Source organism: Oncorhynchus clarkii, chromosome 12 (genome assembly GCF_045791955.1).
Source record: "Oncorhynchus clarkii lewisi isolate Uvic-CL-2024 chromosome 12, UVic_Ocla_1.0, whole genome shotgun sequence".
NCBI classification, from domain to species: Eukaryota; Metazoa; Chordata; class Actinopteri; order Salmoniformes; family Salmonidae; genus Oncorhynchus; species Oncorhynchus clarkii.
Genome location: NC_092158.1, coordinates 64,081,965 through 64,102,126, shown reverse-complemented (window position 1 = coordinate 64,102,126; position 20,162 = coordinate 64,081,965). Strand labels below are relative to the sequence as shown.

The 20,162-nt window shown below is 40.5% G+C and overlaps 1 protein-coding gene across 1 annotated transcript; it reads right to left on the bottom strand.

Moving 5' to 3' along the window:
• Positions 1–10,103: 10,103 nt before the first annotated feature.
• Positions 10,104–13,366, bottom strand: LOC139422127 (heme-binding protein 2-like). The gene is made up of 7 exons (XM_071173278.1): positions 13,228–13,366; positions 12,361–12,420; positions 12,123–12,204; positions 11,661–11,781; positions 11,326–11,465; positions 10,568–10,731; positions 10,104–10,461 (listed from the first exon to the last, which is right to left on the bottom strand). Coding segments are annotated over exons 1-7 (648 nt in total). The 5' UTR covers positions 13,230–13,366; the 3' UTR covers positions 10,104–10,382.
• Between the last annotated feature and the right edge of the window lie 6,796 nt (positions 13,367–20,162).

The following is a 20,162-nucleotide window of genomic DNA, read 5'->3' as shown; positions in this document are numbered from 1 at the left end:
CAAGGACGGGCCGGAAGTATACAGAATGGTGTCGTCTGCGTAGAGATGGATCAGGGAAGAGCAACATCATTGATATATACAGAGAAAAGAGTCTGCCCGAGAATTGAACCCTGTGGCACCCCCATAGAGACTGCCAGAGGACCGGACAGCATGCCCTCCGATTTGACACACTGAACTCTGTCTGCAAAGTAGTTGGTGAACCAGGCAAGGCAGTCATTTGAAAATCCGAGGCTACTGAGTCTACCGATAAGAATATGGTGATTGACAGAGTCGAAAGCCTTGGCCAGGTCGATGAAGATGGCTGCACAGTACTGTCTTTTATCGATGGCTGTTATGATATCGTTTAGTACCTTGAGCGTGGCTGAGGTACAGCCGTGACCGGCTCGGAAACCAGATTGCACAGCGGAGAAGGTGCGGTGGGATTCGAGATGGTCAGTGACCTGTTTGTTGACTTGGCTTTCGAAGACCTTAGATGGGCAGGATAGATATAGGTCTGTAACAGTTTGGGTCCAGGGTGTCTCCCCCTTTGAAGAGGGGGATGACTGCGGCAGCTTTCCAATCCTTGGGGATCTCAGACGATATGAAAGAGAGGTTGAACAGGCTGGTAAAATGGGTTGCGACAATGGCGGCTGATAGTTTCAGAAATAGAGGGTCCAGATTGTCAAGCCCAGCTGATTGTCAAGCCTATCTTATATATACCACCACATCCTTGTCACAACACAACAGATGGGCTGAAACGCATTAAAGAAAGATATTCCTCAAATTAACTTTTAACAAGGTACACCTGTTAATTGAAATGCATTCCAGGTGACTACCTCATGAAGTTGGTTGAGAGAATGCCAAGAGTGTGCAAAGATGTCAAAGGCAAAGGGAGCTTTGAAGAATCTCAAATATATTTTTATTTGTTTAACACTTTTTTGGTTACCAAATGATTCCATAGGTTTTGAAGTCTTCACTATTATTCTACAATGTAGAAAATAGTCAAAATAATGCAAAGCCCTGGAATGAGTAGGTGTGTCCAAACTTTTGACTGATACTGTGGGTAAGCAGGTAGGTTGGAAGGTAGACCAACAGATTGCTGTAAATTTACATTTAACTACATAATTCTATATTACATGCCTTATTTAGCAGACGCTCTTATCCCGAGTAACATACAGTAGCAATTAGGGTTAAGTGCCTTGCTCAAGGGCACAGATATTTTCCCCTTGTCGGCTCGGGATTAGAACCAGCGACCTTTCGGTTCCTGGCCTAACGCTCTTTAACCACTAAGCTACGTACCACAGACGACAATACTGTTTTTTAAAACATCTAAAAAATGTTTCCTGTAAATTGAAAGTAACTTACTGGCTACTGCACTGCCAGTAATGTAGTGCAATTAGGTACCACCCCACAGAATACAGTACCATGCGGTATTTTTTTATAATTCATCGTTTTAACCGAATTATGACATATTTGGGCTTGAAGTAACACATCCGAACCTCCAATTTCGTGGGAAGCCGTGTGAATGCGGTCTCTTTATTTGATATGACATATCCATTTTTTTCAGCCTACGTTTCGTTTCAGGGCTGGCTTTTATTTGAACGTTACCACCCACCAGCACGGCATTATTTATTAATCAGAAACAGCTGTATATTTATTCCTCTTCGTGACTGAGATGAGCCTTGAGTCAATTTAGCCGTCTGAGCCATGGAGCAAGTAAAAATAGGGGTTACAAACTTACGTTTTTGCATCTTGACTTGTTTGTTTTTTCTCCAGAAAATGATTACAAACAATTGGATCATTTATAAATGTTCACTTGTTTTTTAACAAGTCTTAAAAATATGTATATATGACCATTTTATAAATGGTATAACTGTGTGATGTGATCACATTTTGCAAACCCGCTCCCCTTGTCGCCCCAAGATGAATGGTTTTCACCACTAAAGGTTTGCTTCACTACACGCTTGTGTAACATTAGCTAGAAACCACAAGTGTCTATCCAGATAAGGCAAATGCACCCGCAAAAGAACATCCAAGTAACTTATAGTTAGTTACAGTACATGTCATTTGCGTCATTTGCGGCGATCACGAGCAAAGTCATTGTGGTCTATCATTTCAATTCCCATGTGAGAGCCATGAGCACGGGCTGACTTGGCTTTGCTTTACTGCAGCAAAAGTTGGACCGTGATCACTATAATGTAGAGAAACGCATGTCAGCTATCTTTCAGTAGTTATCGATTTTACCCGAGCTTCCTCTTATTCTAACTATTTCTATGGCGGATTCGCAGCTGCAATTTATGGAAGATGCCACAACTTTGGAGATAACAATTGATGGTGAAGTCAAAGATATTAAACAAAAAGGAAAACGCTGCACTCTGCTGCTCATTCTCCCAGGTGATTTTATTGTAACAACGTTTCGACCCTTCTGTCTTCCTCAGGCATCCATATCCCAGGTGAGGATGGAGGTGCTTATATATAGGGGCAGAACTCAGTGACATCACTTCCTGAAGCAGGAGGTAAAAATATATAACATAGTTTCACAATATTAACATTCAATGTATCAAAATATAAGATCATACCCAAGTAATGTGATCAATATTTACAATAATATACATATAAAATATTCCATTAGGATAAAAAACAATTTTGACATTATGAAACTATAAAAACAGTTTCAAGTCGAACTCCTGGTTAAGGTCAAGAGGAGACAGTGTGTTGAGCCTATGGATCCAGAAAGTAAAGTAAATGTGTTTGGATTAAACATAAAACCTGTATGACTTTACATTGTCTTCTGAAAATCTTGACTCATGAGCAACATCAGACCTGCAAGTCACAATAAACTGGTTTATGACATGATTAGTAATTCCTACTGGAATCCAGCAGTGGATATCAAACAATTGGAATATTTTACCACCTGCAACCTGCATTCAGAATAACTGCTTTGGTGACAGACTCAGAAAACAAGACTATCTAAAGCATCTAAACTGAAACAACTATCTCAGTAACGGGTGCAATAAATCCATCCCCTTACAGATTGGATTAGTTTAGAAAAGTATATGTATCTTTGCATAGTATAAGATCAATTTATCAATAAATGTGTATGCAGAAACATAGATATTAAAACAAACCATTTTTTAAAAATCTACCAGCAACAAAGCATTGTGGGATGAGGCCCCTCCCACGTCTTTTTCATTTTGGAAATAAACTCAAATGAACGGAAATGAACTCAACACAGTCGAGTAACACCACCACACAGTTGTGATTCAAATAACATTTCATTTATTCAACGCATGTGGTGTCAATTTCAATCCCACTGATGTTAATCCCAATGGAATCAACACTCAGATTTAACATTCACAACACTTTTTACCTTAACACTGAGATTTTAACACTTGCAAAGTGCCTATTCAGGATGCAATATAAAGCTTGTGCGGTCCAGAGCCGAGAACTCTACCATCTATATGGCAAAAGCCTGGGCTCTTGACGGGGACAATATAATTCTCACCACTGGTGTTTGTCACCTTCCGAACTGATTCTACATTGAATGTAGTATTCGCGATTCTCAAACAGTGGATCTGTAGTTGGTGTTCTTCAACTCTAAAATTCTCTAGACTGTGTAAGACAAAACCCACCAAGAAAAGATAACAGGCAAATGCGTACGTGGTCTCAATGTCTAAATAGTGACGGCCGGGATAGTTTGAACTGCAGTAGGATGATTCTCCTCATAGGTGAGGGAATCAGCCCCTGCTTGATGAATGTTTGATCTCTGGGAGCAGGAAACAGGAGAGCCGAATGAAAATGTGAGACAAAAGTGAGACAAGAATGAATAAAATAATATAGTTTGTGAGCTAGAAAATGAACAGCCCAACAGTCTGAGGCAAAGTGCTCATCCTGCTCCAACTATTGACACGGATAATGAGGCATTTCTTATTTGTCAGTATGAATTAAATTAGTGGGCCCTGCCTTGATGACTGTATTAGCTGTACACTACTTATCCTATAGGTTTTTGTAGTCTTAAAAATACAACATTCTCGGTAATGTAATCTTTTACTTGCTATGAATGTGATATGTTCTTGTTTATCTACTTTAGTTTAATGCACTGACTGTAAGTCGCTCTGAATAAGAGTGTCTGCTAAATGACCAAAATGTAAATCAAAACACAAACAGTTTGAGAGCGGAGCTTCTTAGAATAACACCCAGCAATGTGCTTTGCAAGTGTTCATTTTTACATTTATATTTCGGTCATTTAGCAGACGCTCTTATCCAGAGTAATTTACAGTCAGTGCATTAAAGGACCCCCCCCCCCCCCCCCCAGAGGAAGTTGCCGCCACTATTCCAACGTAATTTCCTGTCCTAGAGATGAAATGCACATTTAAGTTCCACCTCTGAACAATGATGAAGACTACTTATACATATTCACAATAAAAAATATATTTAAAAAACAGCTAGCAAGTTACAACAATTAGATCGGTTGCTAGCTAGCTAGAGAAGATAGCTTTATCACTAGCTAGCATGCCATTTCTGGCCAAGAAACATTTCAGCTATCCATTTATTCCAGGTAATAATTTAAGCGGGCTACTTTCACATTTATTTTTGTATGACAAAATACATGTATTCTAATTAAACTGTTGAATTGTACTTCAAAGCCAGTGAATTACAAATGACAAAATAGGTATTGACACTATTGAAATACCTATATGAAATACACGTAACAGAAATACTGCCCATCGTTGACACTAAGCTGCCTGCACTGTAAATCTACAACAGTTTACTAACCACTATACTTCCAGTAATGCACTGTAACATCTAGAAATACACCATGTTGCTGTAGTCAGCTGTTAACTTAATATGCTGTACATTTGTGTTTCAGTAAAGATCTGTGAATCTGATCTGTAAAATTACAGTAGACTACTGGCTAGTGTGCTGCCAGTAATGTACTGTAAAAATGACAGGACCTTTTTTACAGTGTAGACAGATGGGTAGGCAGGTAGATAGTTTGGTAGGCAGACAGGTAGGTTAGTAGGTCAGCAGGCAGGGAGGCAGATCAGTAGGCGGGTAGGTGGGAAGGCAGGCAAGTAGGAAGGCAGGCAGGTAGGTTAATAGTGAGGAACATTACTAAGAAGATTACAACCCAAAGTAACTTTAAACAGTGAAAACCCACATTTGAGTCCCTGGGGCACTGACCTCCAGGGGTGCAATTTCAATGATTTATTTGTTTCTCAATAGGCAACATTCCAGATCACTTACCAGGTGGGTGCAGATAACAACATGCCAATCACTGGGCTGGAGCACAACATGGTAATCTTAATGATGTGCTGACTGACGTCAGAGATAAGACTGCAGTCCAAGGGTGATCGCTTATCTAACTTTCCCCTCTGTCGGGATATGAATTATGACATTCATGGACGTGGCATGAGTCCCAAATTGCACCATATTCCCAATATAGTGCACTACTTTTGACCAGGGTGCACTTTATAGGGAATTGGGTGCCATTTGGGATGCAATCTATTTGTCCCCTGGGATTGCGGACCTATCATATCCAGGTTATGTTTCTATTGAAACCTTATATGTTCTGGAAAAGATACGTTATCTAGGAATCAAATGGTTGATGGTGGTTCAAAATTGTTTGGTAGTAGTTGAACAAAACAATGTTACACTAGTTGAACCAAACCAATGAAACTACAAAACTAAGACACTATTAAATCTTTAATATTCAAATATTTACTAACGAACAAATCATGTTACAGTGTTAAAATATATCACAACATGGGATAATTAGATTCTTCCTCTATAGAAATAGGACAGTTAAAATATCAACATATGAAGGGTTCTATCAACACCATCAGTAAGTTTGCTGACGACACAAAGGTGGTAGGCCTGATCACCGACAACGATGAGACAGTCTATAGGGAGGAGGTCAGAGACCTGGCAGTGTGGTGCCAGGACAACAACCTCTCCCTCAACGTGAGCAAGACAAAGGAGATGATCGTGGATTACAGGAAAAGGAGGGCTGAACACCCCCCCCCCCCATTCACATCGACGGGGCTGTAGTGGAGCGGGTTGAGAGTTTCAAGTTCCTTTGTGTCAACATCACCAACAAACTATCATGGTCCAAACACACCAAGACAGTTATGAAGAGGGCACAACAACACCTTTTCCCCCTCAGGAGACTAAAAAGATTTGGCATGGGTCCTCAGATCAAAGTTCTACAGCTGCACCATCGAGAGCATCCTGACCTGTTGCGTCAACGGCAGGTATGGCAACTGCTCGGCATCCGACTGTCAGGCGTATGGCTCAGTACATTACTGGGGCCAAGCTTCCTGCCATCCGGGGCCTATATACTAGGCGCTGTCAGACGAAGGCCCCAAAAATGTCAAAGACTCCAGTCACCCAAGTCATAGACTGTTCTCTCTGCTATCACACTGCAATGTGGTACTGGAGTGCCAAGTCTAGGTTCAAATGGCTGAACAATTAATCAAATGGCCACCTAGACTATTTGCATTGACACCCCACCCCCCACCTTTTGTTTTTACACTTCTGCTACTCGCTGTTTATTATCTATGCATAGTCCCTTTACCCCTATCTACATGTACAAATTACCTCGTCTAACCTGTACCTGCACACATTTTTCTTGTCAATAAAGTTTTTGCATACATTATTTAAAATCAATATGACATTACATAACACAAATAACAACAAAAACATAACACCCAACAAGACAGCAAACAAGACAGCAACTTTCAATCATATATCATTGGTTGGAATATTAATCAGCAAATATATTTTAAGAAAAATATGATAACAAAAAGTAATACAATACAAAAAAACACCCATGACACATACAGTACCAGTCAAAAGTTTGGACACACCTACTCATTCAAGGGTTTTTCTTTATTTTTACTATAGTGAAGACGTCAAAACTATTAAATAAAACATGTAATAACCAAAAAAGTGTTAAAAAATAGTCACCCATTGCCTTTACAGCTTTGCACACTCTTGGCATTCTCTCAACCAGCTTCACCTGGAATGCTTTTCCTAAAGTCTTGAAGGTGTTCCCACATATGCTGAACACTTGTTGGCTGCTTTTCCTGCACTCTGTGGTCTAACTCATCCCAAACCATCTCAATTGGGTTGAGGTCGGGTGATTGTGGAGGCCAGGTCATCTGATGCAGCACTCCATCACTCTCTTTCTTGGTCAAATAGCCCTTACACAGCCTGGGGGTGTGTTTTGAGTCATTGTCCTGTTGAAAAACAAATTATAGTCCCACTAAGCGCAAACCAGATGGGATGGCATTTCGCTGCAGAATACTTTGGTAGCCATGCTGGTTAAGTGTGCCTTGAAATCTAAATAAATCACTGACAGTGTCACCAGCAAAGCATCACCACACCATCACACCCCCTCTTCCATGCTTCATGGTGGGAACCACACATGCGTAGATCATCTGTTCACCTACTCTGCGTCTCACAAAGGCACGAAGGTTGGAACCAAAAATCTCAAATTTGGACTCATCAGACCAAAGGACAGATTTCCACTGGTGTAAGGTCCATTGCTCATGTTTCTTGGCCCAAGCAAGTCTCTTCTTGTTGTTGGTGTCCTTTAGTAGTGGTTTCTTTGCAGCAGTTTGACCATGAAGCCTTTATTCACTCAGTCTCATCTGAGCAGTTGATGTTGAGATGGTCTGTTACTTTAACTGTGAAGCATTTATTTGGGCTGCAATCTGAGGTGCAGTTAACTCTAATGAACTTATCCTCTACAGGAGAGGTAACTCTGGGTCTTACTTTCCTGTGGCGGTCCTCTTTTTTCGTTTTTGCGACAGTACTTGAAGAAACTTTCAAAGTTCTTGAAATGTTCTGCATTGACTGACCTTCATGTGTTAAAGTAATAGTGGACTGTCATTTTTCTTTGCTTATTTGAGCTGTTCTTGCCATAATATGGACTTGGTCTTTTACCAAATAGGGCTATCTTCTGTACACCACCCCTACCTTGTCACAACACAACTGATTGGATCAAACGCATTGAGAAGGAAAGAAATTCCACAGACTTTTAACAAGGCATACCTGTTAATTGAAATGCATTCCACCTCATGAAGCTGGTTGAGAGAATGCCAAGAGTGTGCAAAGCTGTCATCAAGGCAAAGGGTGGCTACTTTGAAGAATCTCAAACATATTTTGATTTGTTTAACTCTTTTTTGGTCATATAACTTGTACGCTGGGAGTCGGGAAGCATGTTCAGGGAGTGTATTTAAGAAATAAATGAACATAGAACAAAACAATCAATATGGGCAGCGTACAGACTTTCTTACGCTTATTTAACCATAGCATATAACTAACAGTACTCGTTAACACCCACTAAATGGCAATAAGTAAAAAGAATAGAGAAGAAAAATTTAAAGGGGAAACAACATTTTCTATGCAGTATATAGCCTCATTATTGTTATTTTATTGTGTTACTTTTTTAATTTTATTTAGTAAATCTTTTCTTAACTCTGTTTTCTTAAAACTAGATTGTTGGTTAAGGGCTTGTAAGTAAGCATTTTAACGGTAAGGTTGTATTTGGCGTGTGTGACAATTTGATTTGATTTGATACACTGAGTATAAAAAACATTAAGATCACCTGCTCTTTCCATGACAGACTGACCAGGTAAAAGCTATGATCTCTTATTGATGTCACTTGTTAAATCCACTTCAATCATTGCAGATGAAGGGGAGGAGAAGGGTTAAAGAAGACACACACACACACACAGGCACGTACACACACACACACACACACATACACACACACACACACACACACACACCAGCCTTGTTGGAGCCGGTGATGTATTTGAAGAGTCTCCGGAAGGCAGTGTAAGTGGCCTTGTCCATGAGACAATTGCATGTGTTGGTTTGTGTCAAGAACTGCCACGCTGCTGGGTTTTTCATGCTCAACTGTTTCTCGTGTGTATCAAGAATGGACAAAGGACATTCAGCCAACAAGACTCACTTGTGGGAAGCATTGGAGTCAACATGGGCCAGCATCCCTGTGGAATGCTTTCGACACCTTGTAGAGTCCATGACCAGACAAATTGAGGATGTTCTGAGGGTAACCTTAATCACCCACAATCTGCATTCAGAATGACTGCCAGGGTAGGGAAGATTGAATACTGAGACTACCTCAATCATCTAAACTGGAACAACTACCTCAGTAATGTATGCAATAAATCCAATTACTAACAAATTGGATTAGTTTAGAAAATTGTATGTTCTTTATCTTTGTGTAGCATAAAATTAATCAACCAATCAATTTACATGCAAAAACAGATATTACAGTAAAACAAATTATTCTGAAAATCTCCAATAGCTCATGCTGGGAAATATTATATATGGTTCTATGTAGAACCCTTATTGCCTTCCAAAGAATCATCAAAGAACCCTTTCTTCCAAAAACGGTTCTTCGAACGTTTAAGATTCTAGGTAAAAACCCTTTGACTTACAAAGAACCCTGTTCTGGTTCTGGTTCTGGTTATTCTGATCCAAGCAGTTCTTGGTAGAACCTTATCCCTCTGCAAAGAACCCTTTTGGAACTCTTTTTTTCAAAGAGTGTACTTGTGATCTGTTTTCTTGCTACTCTGAAGTATTTGAGTATTTGAGCTTCCTTCTATAGAACATTCCCTCGTTCGTAGTGGCGGCACTGAATGGCGAAAGGTGTACAGTGTTCACTGTATACGACTTCACTGTGTTTTTGAAAAGAGTGACAACGTCGCTCTGGATAGGAAGGTCTGCTAAATTACTCAAACGTCAAATTTAACTTTTCATTTGTATTGTTCATTGTAATCTCTCATGGACAGACTATATAACAAATATGGTGTCCGACACATTTACCCAAGATTTTATGTTCGTTATAATCCTACTGTATTCACCACCACTCGAGTACGACCAAAGAGCTGGAGAGGATTTGTTTGGCATATTTTTAAGAGGAAACCAACTCAACACAGACATTATTCATATTTTAATGAGAAAAAGATCCAAATCATGTCCAACATTGAATGTTGCAGTTTGTGAAAAGTTACTTCCTTATGGACAAATAAAACCAGTTATTTAGTACAAACATATCCCTGTCTACATTCACCCCACATCGTTAGAACCTTCGAATCACGGGTCTCGGGGGTGCTAGTCACGTCCCTAACAAAGTGAACCCTGAATAAGTATGAGCAAATTCTAAGACATACAGTTTGTATACACTCTATAGTATGTGGCATATTGATTTTGGATTATAGTGCCACCAGATCAGAGACACATATCTTAGTTAACATCTTTGTTGCCCCCAAACCACACTTTCTCAGATGTTCTCAGTCTACCATGCACCTCCCATTGGTCCTCCTCAAAGTGGTTATGCCAGACTCAGCAGTAGTGGAGGAGGATGTTTAGGAGGAGGTAGGGCACACAGGCTCTCCCTCAACCATGTACCACACCTCGTTGTGCCTATTCAGAATCTTCATTGGGCTGTAGGACACATACACACACACAAAATATTAAATATTGAAAAAGTATTTTGGTGGAATTGTGTTGGATGTTGGATATGAGTACATTGAAGGATTTGTGCTCTCACCTGTCATATCCCACAGCATAGTGGTAGTCTTTGTTGTAGGTGGCCTGGACGTTGTCTAGCTGCCTTTTCAGCAGCATAGAGTTTACACTGGATGTCAAAGACATCATCCATCCACCGTAGCTCCTCACGTACACTTTCATGTCTGGCGTCTCTGTAAAATACACCTGCACGGGAAAATCACAAAGACATCCACATTGTTAACCACGGTCTTTAAAAAAAACATGACATACATGACATGGGTTCAAATGGTATTTGTGTTTTTTCAAACACTTAAGCTTTGCTCGATTGAGCTTGCCTGACTCAATGGCACCATGGAATAGTCCCAAAAGTGCAATCCCCACCCACCTGGCACTCTATAAAAGCTAAATCGAAGTATTTGAAAAATACTTCTTGAACCCAGGTCTGATAGACAATCATATTATGTCCAACTTAGATTCAGTTTTTCTAGAGTGCCAGGTGGGCGGGGTTTGCACTGTTGGGACTATTCCATTGGTGCCATTGAGCCAGGCAAGCTCAGCTTAAGTATTTGAAAAACCACACACAAGAAACCACACAAATATTACAGACCCTGGATAACGATGTGGATGTCATTGTGTCAGGTTTACAGGGTTTTGACAGGTGTCAGCAATATGGTAATAGCTCCACTTTGCCCTCTGATAGGCTGAGTGGAAGTTTCACCATATTGCTTAAACCAATCAAATCCTCTCAGATCTTCACAAGTGCACAGGGCGTAGGGTCTATTTGTGATTTGGCTTTACCTTGTCATCAGTGGGTTGGGGATGAATCATCTGATAGTCAGACGGCAGGAGGAAGCTGATGGTGAAGACAGATGACGCCCACATCTTCTTCTTCTCTTCAATTTTGACAGTCACCGGAGCTGTCATGTCAATGTTGACGCCTATAGAAAAAACATGTGTGTAAGCACTTGTTACCAGGTAGACGCACGCACGCACGCACGCACGCACGCACGCACGCACGCACGCACGCACGCACACACACACACACACACACACACACACACACACACACACACACACACACACACACACACACACACACACACACACACACACACACACACACACACACACACCAGCCTTGTTGGATCCGGTGATGTATTTGAAGAGTCTCCGGAAGGCAGTGTAAGTGGCCTTGTCCATGAAGTAGCATTCCTCGTCTGTCGACACCCATTTCACCGAGTCATAGTGGCGCACCTGTAACACAGACACAAACCTTCACTCACGAGTCCTCTGCTGGAGAGTGTATTTGAGTTACAGATGTTGAGAACGGGATTAGGGTGATCTACAACCCTGCATAACTTGATCTACAACATGTTTCCAATTACCGAAACCCAATGCGATAACCAAAATGGGGTGGGGGGGTGATAATGATGATCATCATGTTGTCAATTTGATATATGCAAATGCTATTGTTTTGTATTTGCCACCCTGAACAACAACGAAACACAAAAAAATCTGTCACAAAAAAAGGTGGTGAAACAAACTCCTATGTTGTAGCCCCAATGTGCCATTCATTTGTGCTGCACAAGACTCACCTCATAATCGTCATTCTTGCACACCAGATCATACAGCAGACATTCCTTTGACTCGGTGCAGAAGCGAGACTCAGAGGAGTTCCTAAAGGGATCGGTGGAAAACAAATCAATAAACGGACAACAGCATACGATTTAGCACGGAGACCGTTCACTCACTACACAAACAGAGTATTCATTCTGAAACGTGCGGTTACGATGTGAGAGAAGTAATAACAGATGTGTTTTATAACATCCTTACCCAACTCTGGCTTCAGCAGTCAAGATGAGAAGCAAGCCAACCAACGCTACAAAATAAACCCTGAAGTACACACAAACAGTCAGTGTCATCACATTAAAAACCTGAAGTACACACAAACAGTCAGTGTCATCACTTTAAAAACCTGAAGTACACACAAACAGTCAGTGTCATCACTTTAAAAACCTGAAGTACACACAAACAGTCAGTGTCATCACTTTAAAAACCTAAAGTACACACAAACAGTCAGTGCCATCACATAGACACAATGTAATACTCTTTGACACTCTTCACATATGGTGCTGCTACTCTGTTCATTATCTATCCTGATTGCCTAGTCACTTTTACCCCTACCTACCTGTACATATTACCTCAACAACATTCTACCCCAACAACATTCTACCCCTGCACAATGCCTCGGTACTGGTACTCCTTGTATTTAGCCTCGTTATTGTTATTTTACTGTGTTACTATTTCCTTTTGTATTTTGCAAATTATTCTTCGTTTTTAACTCTGCATGGTTGGGAAAGGGCTCGGAAGTAAGCATTTCACTGTAAAGTCTACTACACATGTTGTATTCAGCGCATGTGACAAACACATTTCATTTGAAAACCTAAAGTACACAAAACGGTGTGTCATCACATGAAAAACCTGAAGTACACACACACAGTCAGTGACATAATCATATAACAAATATGTTATACAGACATAACTGACTAAGATTGCATTATTGTAATACTTTAAAAGACAGTAAACTGTGTTATTACACATTTCTATTTCTAGAAAAATCGCTCTTGCTTTAATTACTTAACACCATAACAACTCCAACAAACCTAGTCAATGCAATGATAAACTATCATTTCTACTTACATTGTGCTGAATGTGTGTCTTTTAGATCAGCTCAGTTCAGATGCACCCACTGGCCTGAGGGAAATGCTTGCAGAGAAACTATTTATACCAACTGAGGGATATTTGCATCGCCCCCCCCCAAAACACACCCACTTCACCACAGAATGTACAATGGACTTCACATGCGGAAGAGAAGAAAAGGTGGTTTATAAATAAGTGTGTGCCAAGTTAGATAACGTGAGAAGATCGATCTTGATCCGTCTTTGAAAAGCAAGTATAGGATTATTGAGAAAGAGGCTGTGACTAGATCCGTCACGTGTAGCAGACTATTATATATTTCTGTTTCGTAATTAAAGCCTTTGCTGCTTCGCAATAACAGCCTGGCTGTCACGTTTAGACTAAAGAAATAGCACTTGCATGTAGTTTGTTCACTGAGCACTGCTGGGTCGACATTACCAATCACTAGTGGACAACAGAGTAGCCCTGTTTATAACTGGTGCTAAAATGGACCCTTTGTAATCCACATTTATTATGATATTAAGTTGTTATAATGTAGAGTGAAATTAAAATGAAAAAAGACGATGCACATTGGGCAAACATTTTCCAATTCATATCAAACCATATTCCCCACCTATAAAAGCAGATAAGACAGCACTTGGATGACCTAAAGAGCTCAGCTTTGACCCCACGAGTAGCCAAGAAAACAGAACTCTGGGGTGTATCTCAGTAGTCAGGAAGGGCTTCATTTAAACATTTTTTTAGCAGACACTCTTATCCAGGAGCATTTACAGGAGCAATTAGGGTTACAGATTTTTCTGCCGAGTCGGCTCAGGCATTTGAACCAGCAACCTTTCAGTTACTTGCCCAACGCTCCCTACCACATGGCCACCTCCTCTCCTCTTCACATGGGCTGACCCGAAGAGACAAAGGATAGGTGGTGAATACAAAACGGCGCTCCTCACTTTGAATGTGATTTCAACTGTCCCCTGTTCTTTTACATCAGTGTAGGAAAGGAGACAAGGAAACAAGAATAGGAAGCCACGGAATACCAAGATGGATGCAGTCATGGAATGAACCCTGCCCTAGATTTAGAAAGTCAAAGTCAATTTCAGTTTAAATGACCTTTAACAAACCTCTGACGTCCCCTGTGATGTCAGCTGGTCACCACCTCAGGGGCTCAACGGGTGACAGTCTTCACTTGGGGACTTCAGCCTCAGATGAAGAAAAACTCCAAATAACTCATATGATCCCCTCTCTTATGTCCGTTCTATGTGGAGAAGTATGTGCTTTAGGTCAAATTCTTAGCCAACACGTTGCTTTAGCCTGATTTGATCAGGACCATGAAACTGTATGTTGTGGACATTTCCATGGCATCATGGAACTGCAGAGCTGATTGTTGTTGTATTTGTTGTTGTTGTTGCTGCTGCTGTTCAAAAACTTGACATTTGTAGATTAAATGAGCTTGTGAGAGTGATTGAACAAAACATCAGAGGTGTGTTTGTTTCTCTCTGAGCATGAGACGCCCTGTTCCAACACAAAGCACTAGAGTACAGTTCATTTACACTCAGAAAAAAAGGTTCCAAAAGGGTTCTTTGCAGAGGGATAGGGTTCTGCCAAGAACTGTTTTTATCTGATGAACCTTTTTGGAAGACTAAAGTTATTTGTAAGGCAAAGAGTTCTACGTAGAACCTTTTTCATCCTAAAAAAAACATTTTCGGGAAGAAAGGGTTCTTTGATGATTGTTCGGAAGGCAAGAAGGGTTCTTCAAAGAACCCTCATTAATCTGAATAAGCTTTTGTATAGATTTTCTTCCCTTTCTTTGAAATAGTGCCTGAGTGTTTACATCAGCGTATAAACGTTAACATCAGGAGTTTGAGTAATATGATATGTTTAAAAAGGTTTTAAACTGTACCTTCAGTATATGGGAATATTTGTGCATGTTTCTGGTATTAATCATTTTTACATACAGTATACTGACATACCGTAGTTGATATCTTTGCCATTATTTTCTGTGATTTTAACAATGAGCAGAGAGTAAGAGAATATAAGTGAGTATGAGTGAACTAGCAGTGTATTGTGTGGGTACAGAGAGAATTACAAATGGCAGAAAAAATAAGACTGATTTAATTTAATCTTTGGTACATAATTGGTCTAGCAAGTACTCCAAAATTAAACAAATTTGAGTAAACGCCTTTGAGTGTGGACTATATTATTATGCATACTGGATGGACTGGTTACCTTATGCTACGCTCCAAAATGTATACCCTGGGAAAGAATGTATAGCCCCAGGCGATGCTGTTGGTTCATTGATTGTTCGGGGCGGCTTACAGAAAGCCTACAATTATAGTGACTTTGTATTTGATTTTGAATAACCCAGTAATAGGGAATTTCTTATTTTTTCATAATTATTTGGGTAACACATTACCTTTAGCTATACAGAATATCTCATCATCATGCATTTTCATCTCCTCCTATGTTTTGTTGGAAAAACGTGTTACTATCGATGTTCCTGAACAGATTTCCCTTAGTTTCCTAAATGAAGCACTGGGTAGCTGCAGGAACAGGGTTGGAGAGCCCATGACATACAGAGTTTGGGCAGAATATCACCTGTCGCGCAGCGAGAGCATGCTCCTCAAACAGCATACTCCTCCACATTTTCTTTCATCACAACCGTATTCTAAAATGGATTAAATAGTTGTTAGCCCTCATCAATCTACACATAATACCCCACAATGACAAATTAAAAACAGGGTTTAGAAATGTTTTCAAACTTGTAAAAGAAAGTATTACAAAAATATTACATTTACATAAGTTTTCAGACCCTTTACTCAGTACTTTATTGAAGCACCTTTGGCAGCAATTACAGCCTCAAATCTTCTTGGGTATGACGCTACAAGCTGGGCACACCTGTATTTGGGGAGTTTCTCCCATTCTTCTCTGCAGATCCTCTCAAGCTCTGTCAGGTTGGATGGGGAGCATTGCTGCACAGCTATTTTCAGGTCTCTCCAGAGATGTTAGATTGGGTTCAAGTCCGGGCTCTAGCTGGTCCACTCAAGGACATTCAGAGACTTGACCTGAAGCCACTTTTGGGTAGTCTTTGCTGTGTGCTTAGGGTCGTTGACCTGTTGGAAGGTGAACCTTCACCCCAGTCTGAGGTCCTGAGCGCTCTGGAGCAGGTATTCATCAAGCATCTCTATGTACTTTGCTCCGTTTATCTTTTCCTCGATCCTGAATAGTCTCCCAGTCCATGCTGCTGAAAAATATCCATGCTGCCACCACCATGCTTCACCATAGGGATGGTGCCAGGATTCCTCCAGATGTGACGCTTGGCATTCAGGCCAAACAGTTCAATCTTATATAAGTGTGTGTGTATGGCGAATGTGTGCCTGTATGTACGTGTTATGTGCGAGTGTGTGTGTGTGTGTGTGTGTGTGTGTGTGTGTGTGTGTGTGTGTGTGTGTGTGTGTGTGTGTGTGTGTGTGTGTGTGTGTGTGTGTGTTGGAGTGTCAGTATGTGTGAATGTGTGGGTAAAGTCCATTGTGTGTGCATAGAGTCAAAAGGAGTTAGTGCAAAAAGGGTCAATGTAGATAGTCTGGGTATCTATTTGTCTTATGGCTTGGGGTAGAAGCTGTTCAGGGGCCTTTTGGTCCAAGACAGTATATGTCCGTGTCTAGACTTGACTGTTCGTGCAGCTTTAGTATTCTGATCATGGAGTACGGATCAAGGAATTCTGAATGGGTCATGCATCTACACCTACATTTAAATGTGTCTACTGTGTTCACAGTGTGTCCGGATTCCCTTTTCCCGTGCCATAATCAAATTCCAGTATCCATTCTACAAACAGGGAAATGTGCAAAATATGATTATAACGCAAAAACCGATGCCAGTAGCTAACCTCTGTAGCTAGCCAGCAATCTAGCAAGTAAAGGAATTGCAAACGGGTTAGAATAACTCTAGTAAAACTATGTTTTTTAAAATCTAAATATTAACTAGCTGGCCAGGATTTGAGGCCAGTAAACACATTCCTCAAACGCTAGGAACGTATTTCCTCCAGTTAAAACTGGAAAGGTGCATCAGTCCCAAAACAAACGTTTTCTGGAGACTTGTGGGAGGAGTGCTGATGACGTTGCCCACTGTATGCTTTCGGTAGCCTGATTGCATCCAGATTGGAGAAATCCAAACTTGAAGCATCCCTGATCACCTCCTGAAGCGGTCAGCCAGGTCTGAACACAATCAAACCCCTTTTGTGCATTTAAACCTGTCTTTTTCAATGCGATCTTCGTATTCTGATAGCAGAAGTCGCATGTAAGTGTCAAGTGTATGACTTTGGGTGGCTGGAGTCTTCAGTCATTTTTTTGTTGCCAGTTTTATGCAAACATTTGGTGGCAAAGAAATAAAGGAACATGTGAGTCTGGTAAAATAACCTGTGGTATTTTGTTGGCTAAAGCAATGTTTTATTAGTTAGCTAGCGTTTGAAGTAGGTGTATCTAACTCGCTTTCTTATATGTATTTGTTCAATGCTTCAATTGATTTCATAAACTATATTGCTGTAGGTTCGAATCAACCCAAGATGATGAACCCTGAAGATGGGACAAAAAGGCATGAAAAAGTGGCCCAGATGAAGCCAACTGTTCTCAAACCCTACAGTGCCCCATTCTTCCAAGATCTCACTGAGCTCACTGAATTTGAATGAAGGTAAGTACACACACACACACGGCACCAGCTTGATATGTCATTTTCCACCTGTCTTTCTACTCAGAGTAACAGTCCTAGTGCTCTCTGTCTCTCCTTTTCGTCTTTCTTTTTCTATGCTTGTCCTAGGGGTGAGTAGAGCTGACAAAATCAGAACTGAGGAGAATTGTTGCGGAGCCCCATGAGGAATACCTGAATCTGCGCTGACTTCTCTCTCCTGTATGCTCTCCTGCCCAAACTGTCCCGTTGTGTTTCACCACCTCTGAACCCCCTTAATCAACTAGTTGCCCCTGATCACAGATCTAAGATTGTACTCAATCTCAATTTGAACTCTTATCTCTTTGTCACTCTCTCCCCCACACACACCACCACACACATTATCGTTTTTACGTTTGTGTTGTCGTTACGCTCTTCCTTGGTTACATACAGTATGTGTTAACTGTTGTTACTTCTATTGTCACATATGGTTGTTAATTTGTTATTAATGTTGGTACCAATTTGAATAAATGTATTGTTTTTCTTACATTTAGATTTCAGTGGGAATTTCACTGTACATTTACAGCATTAACCCGGCACCAGAGTTGCCAGTTTAATACTGTAATTTTGCTTTACAGCAGAGATGCTGTAATATATTTCACAGTACTGTTTTCCTTACTGTAATACATTACAGCATCCCTGTAAATTTACAGCAGGGATACTGTAAAAAAAAAGTTATATTTTGAAAATAGAGCCCATGCCTTAATTTTAAGTTGTTTGGCAAATGTACGTGTTTTAGAAACCATAGAACCTGCTCTTAACAATGGGTTATTCAATTAAAACGTCTTACTTGCATGAAGGATGATTTGAAAAAGTTTATTTTTGATAAGCTCTGTTCCCTACTTTGTCAATTACCCATGCTGCACTGCAGTATCTTCATTCACAGGGCAATTAATATTGTCACCCATCAGACTATTGTCAATTTAGTCGTGTCTATAGGCTACATCTATTATTACAGAGCAAACTCAGAAGTGTGAAAGTAACTCGCTGTCATGTTAATTCTAACACTTTTGCAGTGTGTATATGCATCCACTTTCAACAGAGTGAATTTCACACTTTCAAAAGTGTTCAAATGTTAACATTTAGACAGTGTTTCTGTAACCTACACAGAGTAGGAAGAAAAAACACTGGCTGTGTCAAATTCACAATACACTGCAGGGAATGAATAGGCATTTAACTCTATTCTGGAGTAAAATATAAAATGCACTCACTCTACTGTGGTGATAATCACACAATTTCACTTTACAGTGGAGTAAAATTCAAAAGGCACTCACACATCTGAGCTATCTTTGTTGCAGGTGCATGGTAACAGTTGAATAAGATGAGAAAAACATAAGAAACCCGCACACTGCTCAAAAGCTCTGACGAAGGCCTTGAGGCCGATAAGTAAAGCTTAATAAAGAGCAGTGATACCAGGGAGAGCAGTGATACCAGGGAGAGCAGTGATACCAGGGAGAGCAGTGATACCAGGGAGAGCAGTGATACCAGGGAGAGCAGTGATACCAGGGAGAGCAGTGATACCAGGGAGAGCAGTGATACCAGGGAGAGCAGTGATACCAGGGAGAGCAGTGATACCAGGGAGAGCAGTGATACCAGGGAGAGCAGTGATACCAGGGAGAGCAGTGATACCAGGGAGAGCAGTGTGCAGGTTTCTTTTTTAATCTACTTTACAGTGGAGTGAAATGTAATGAAATGGTGTATGGTTTAAAGTCACATTTTCATGTTTCCCAGGGTGCCTTTTCTTTTTGAGTGAATTGTAGAGTTACCACCCATGACTGTATTTGTTACTGACACAGACATGGTTGTTGAATTATTTCCTTTTAAAGGCCTGTGGCTTTCACCAAGGGAGTTCCAAGGCGAATGTTATCATTAAAATGATCTGACAAAATACATACATCATAAGACCTTATTTTGATGGCCTAGTTTTACCCTAACTCAGTGGTGTTAGGAAACTCCTGGTTTACAGGCCACATCAGGCCCGCAAGTCACTTTATTCTGCTTTGCAAAGTGATGTGTAATTCCTATTGGAATCCAGACAGAGTTAGGATATCCAACAGCTGCAAATATTATTCATCCGCAACCCGCATTCAAAAATAAACATTTTCAAATCATCCTTCATGCAAGTAAGACGTTTCAATTGAATAACCCATTGTTAAGAGCAGGTTCTATGGTTTCTAAAACACGTACATTTGCCAAACAACTTAAAATTAAGGCATGGGCTCTATTTT

What these genes read in the sequence shown, in the direction of transcription:
- LOC139422127 (XM_071173278.1), bottom strand. An exon ending in CCCAACCCACTGATGACAAG is followed by an intron (nt 10,732 to 11,325) that starts GTAAAGCCAAAT and finishes TTTCCCGTGCAG; the next exon opens with GTGTATTTTACAGAGACGCC. An exon ending in TATGCTGTGGGATATGACAG is followed by an intron (nt 10,462 to 10,567) that starts GTGAGAGCACAA and finishes TGTGTCCTACAG; the next exon opens with CCCAATGAAGATTCTGAATA.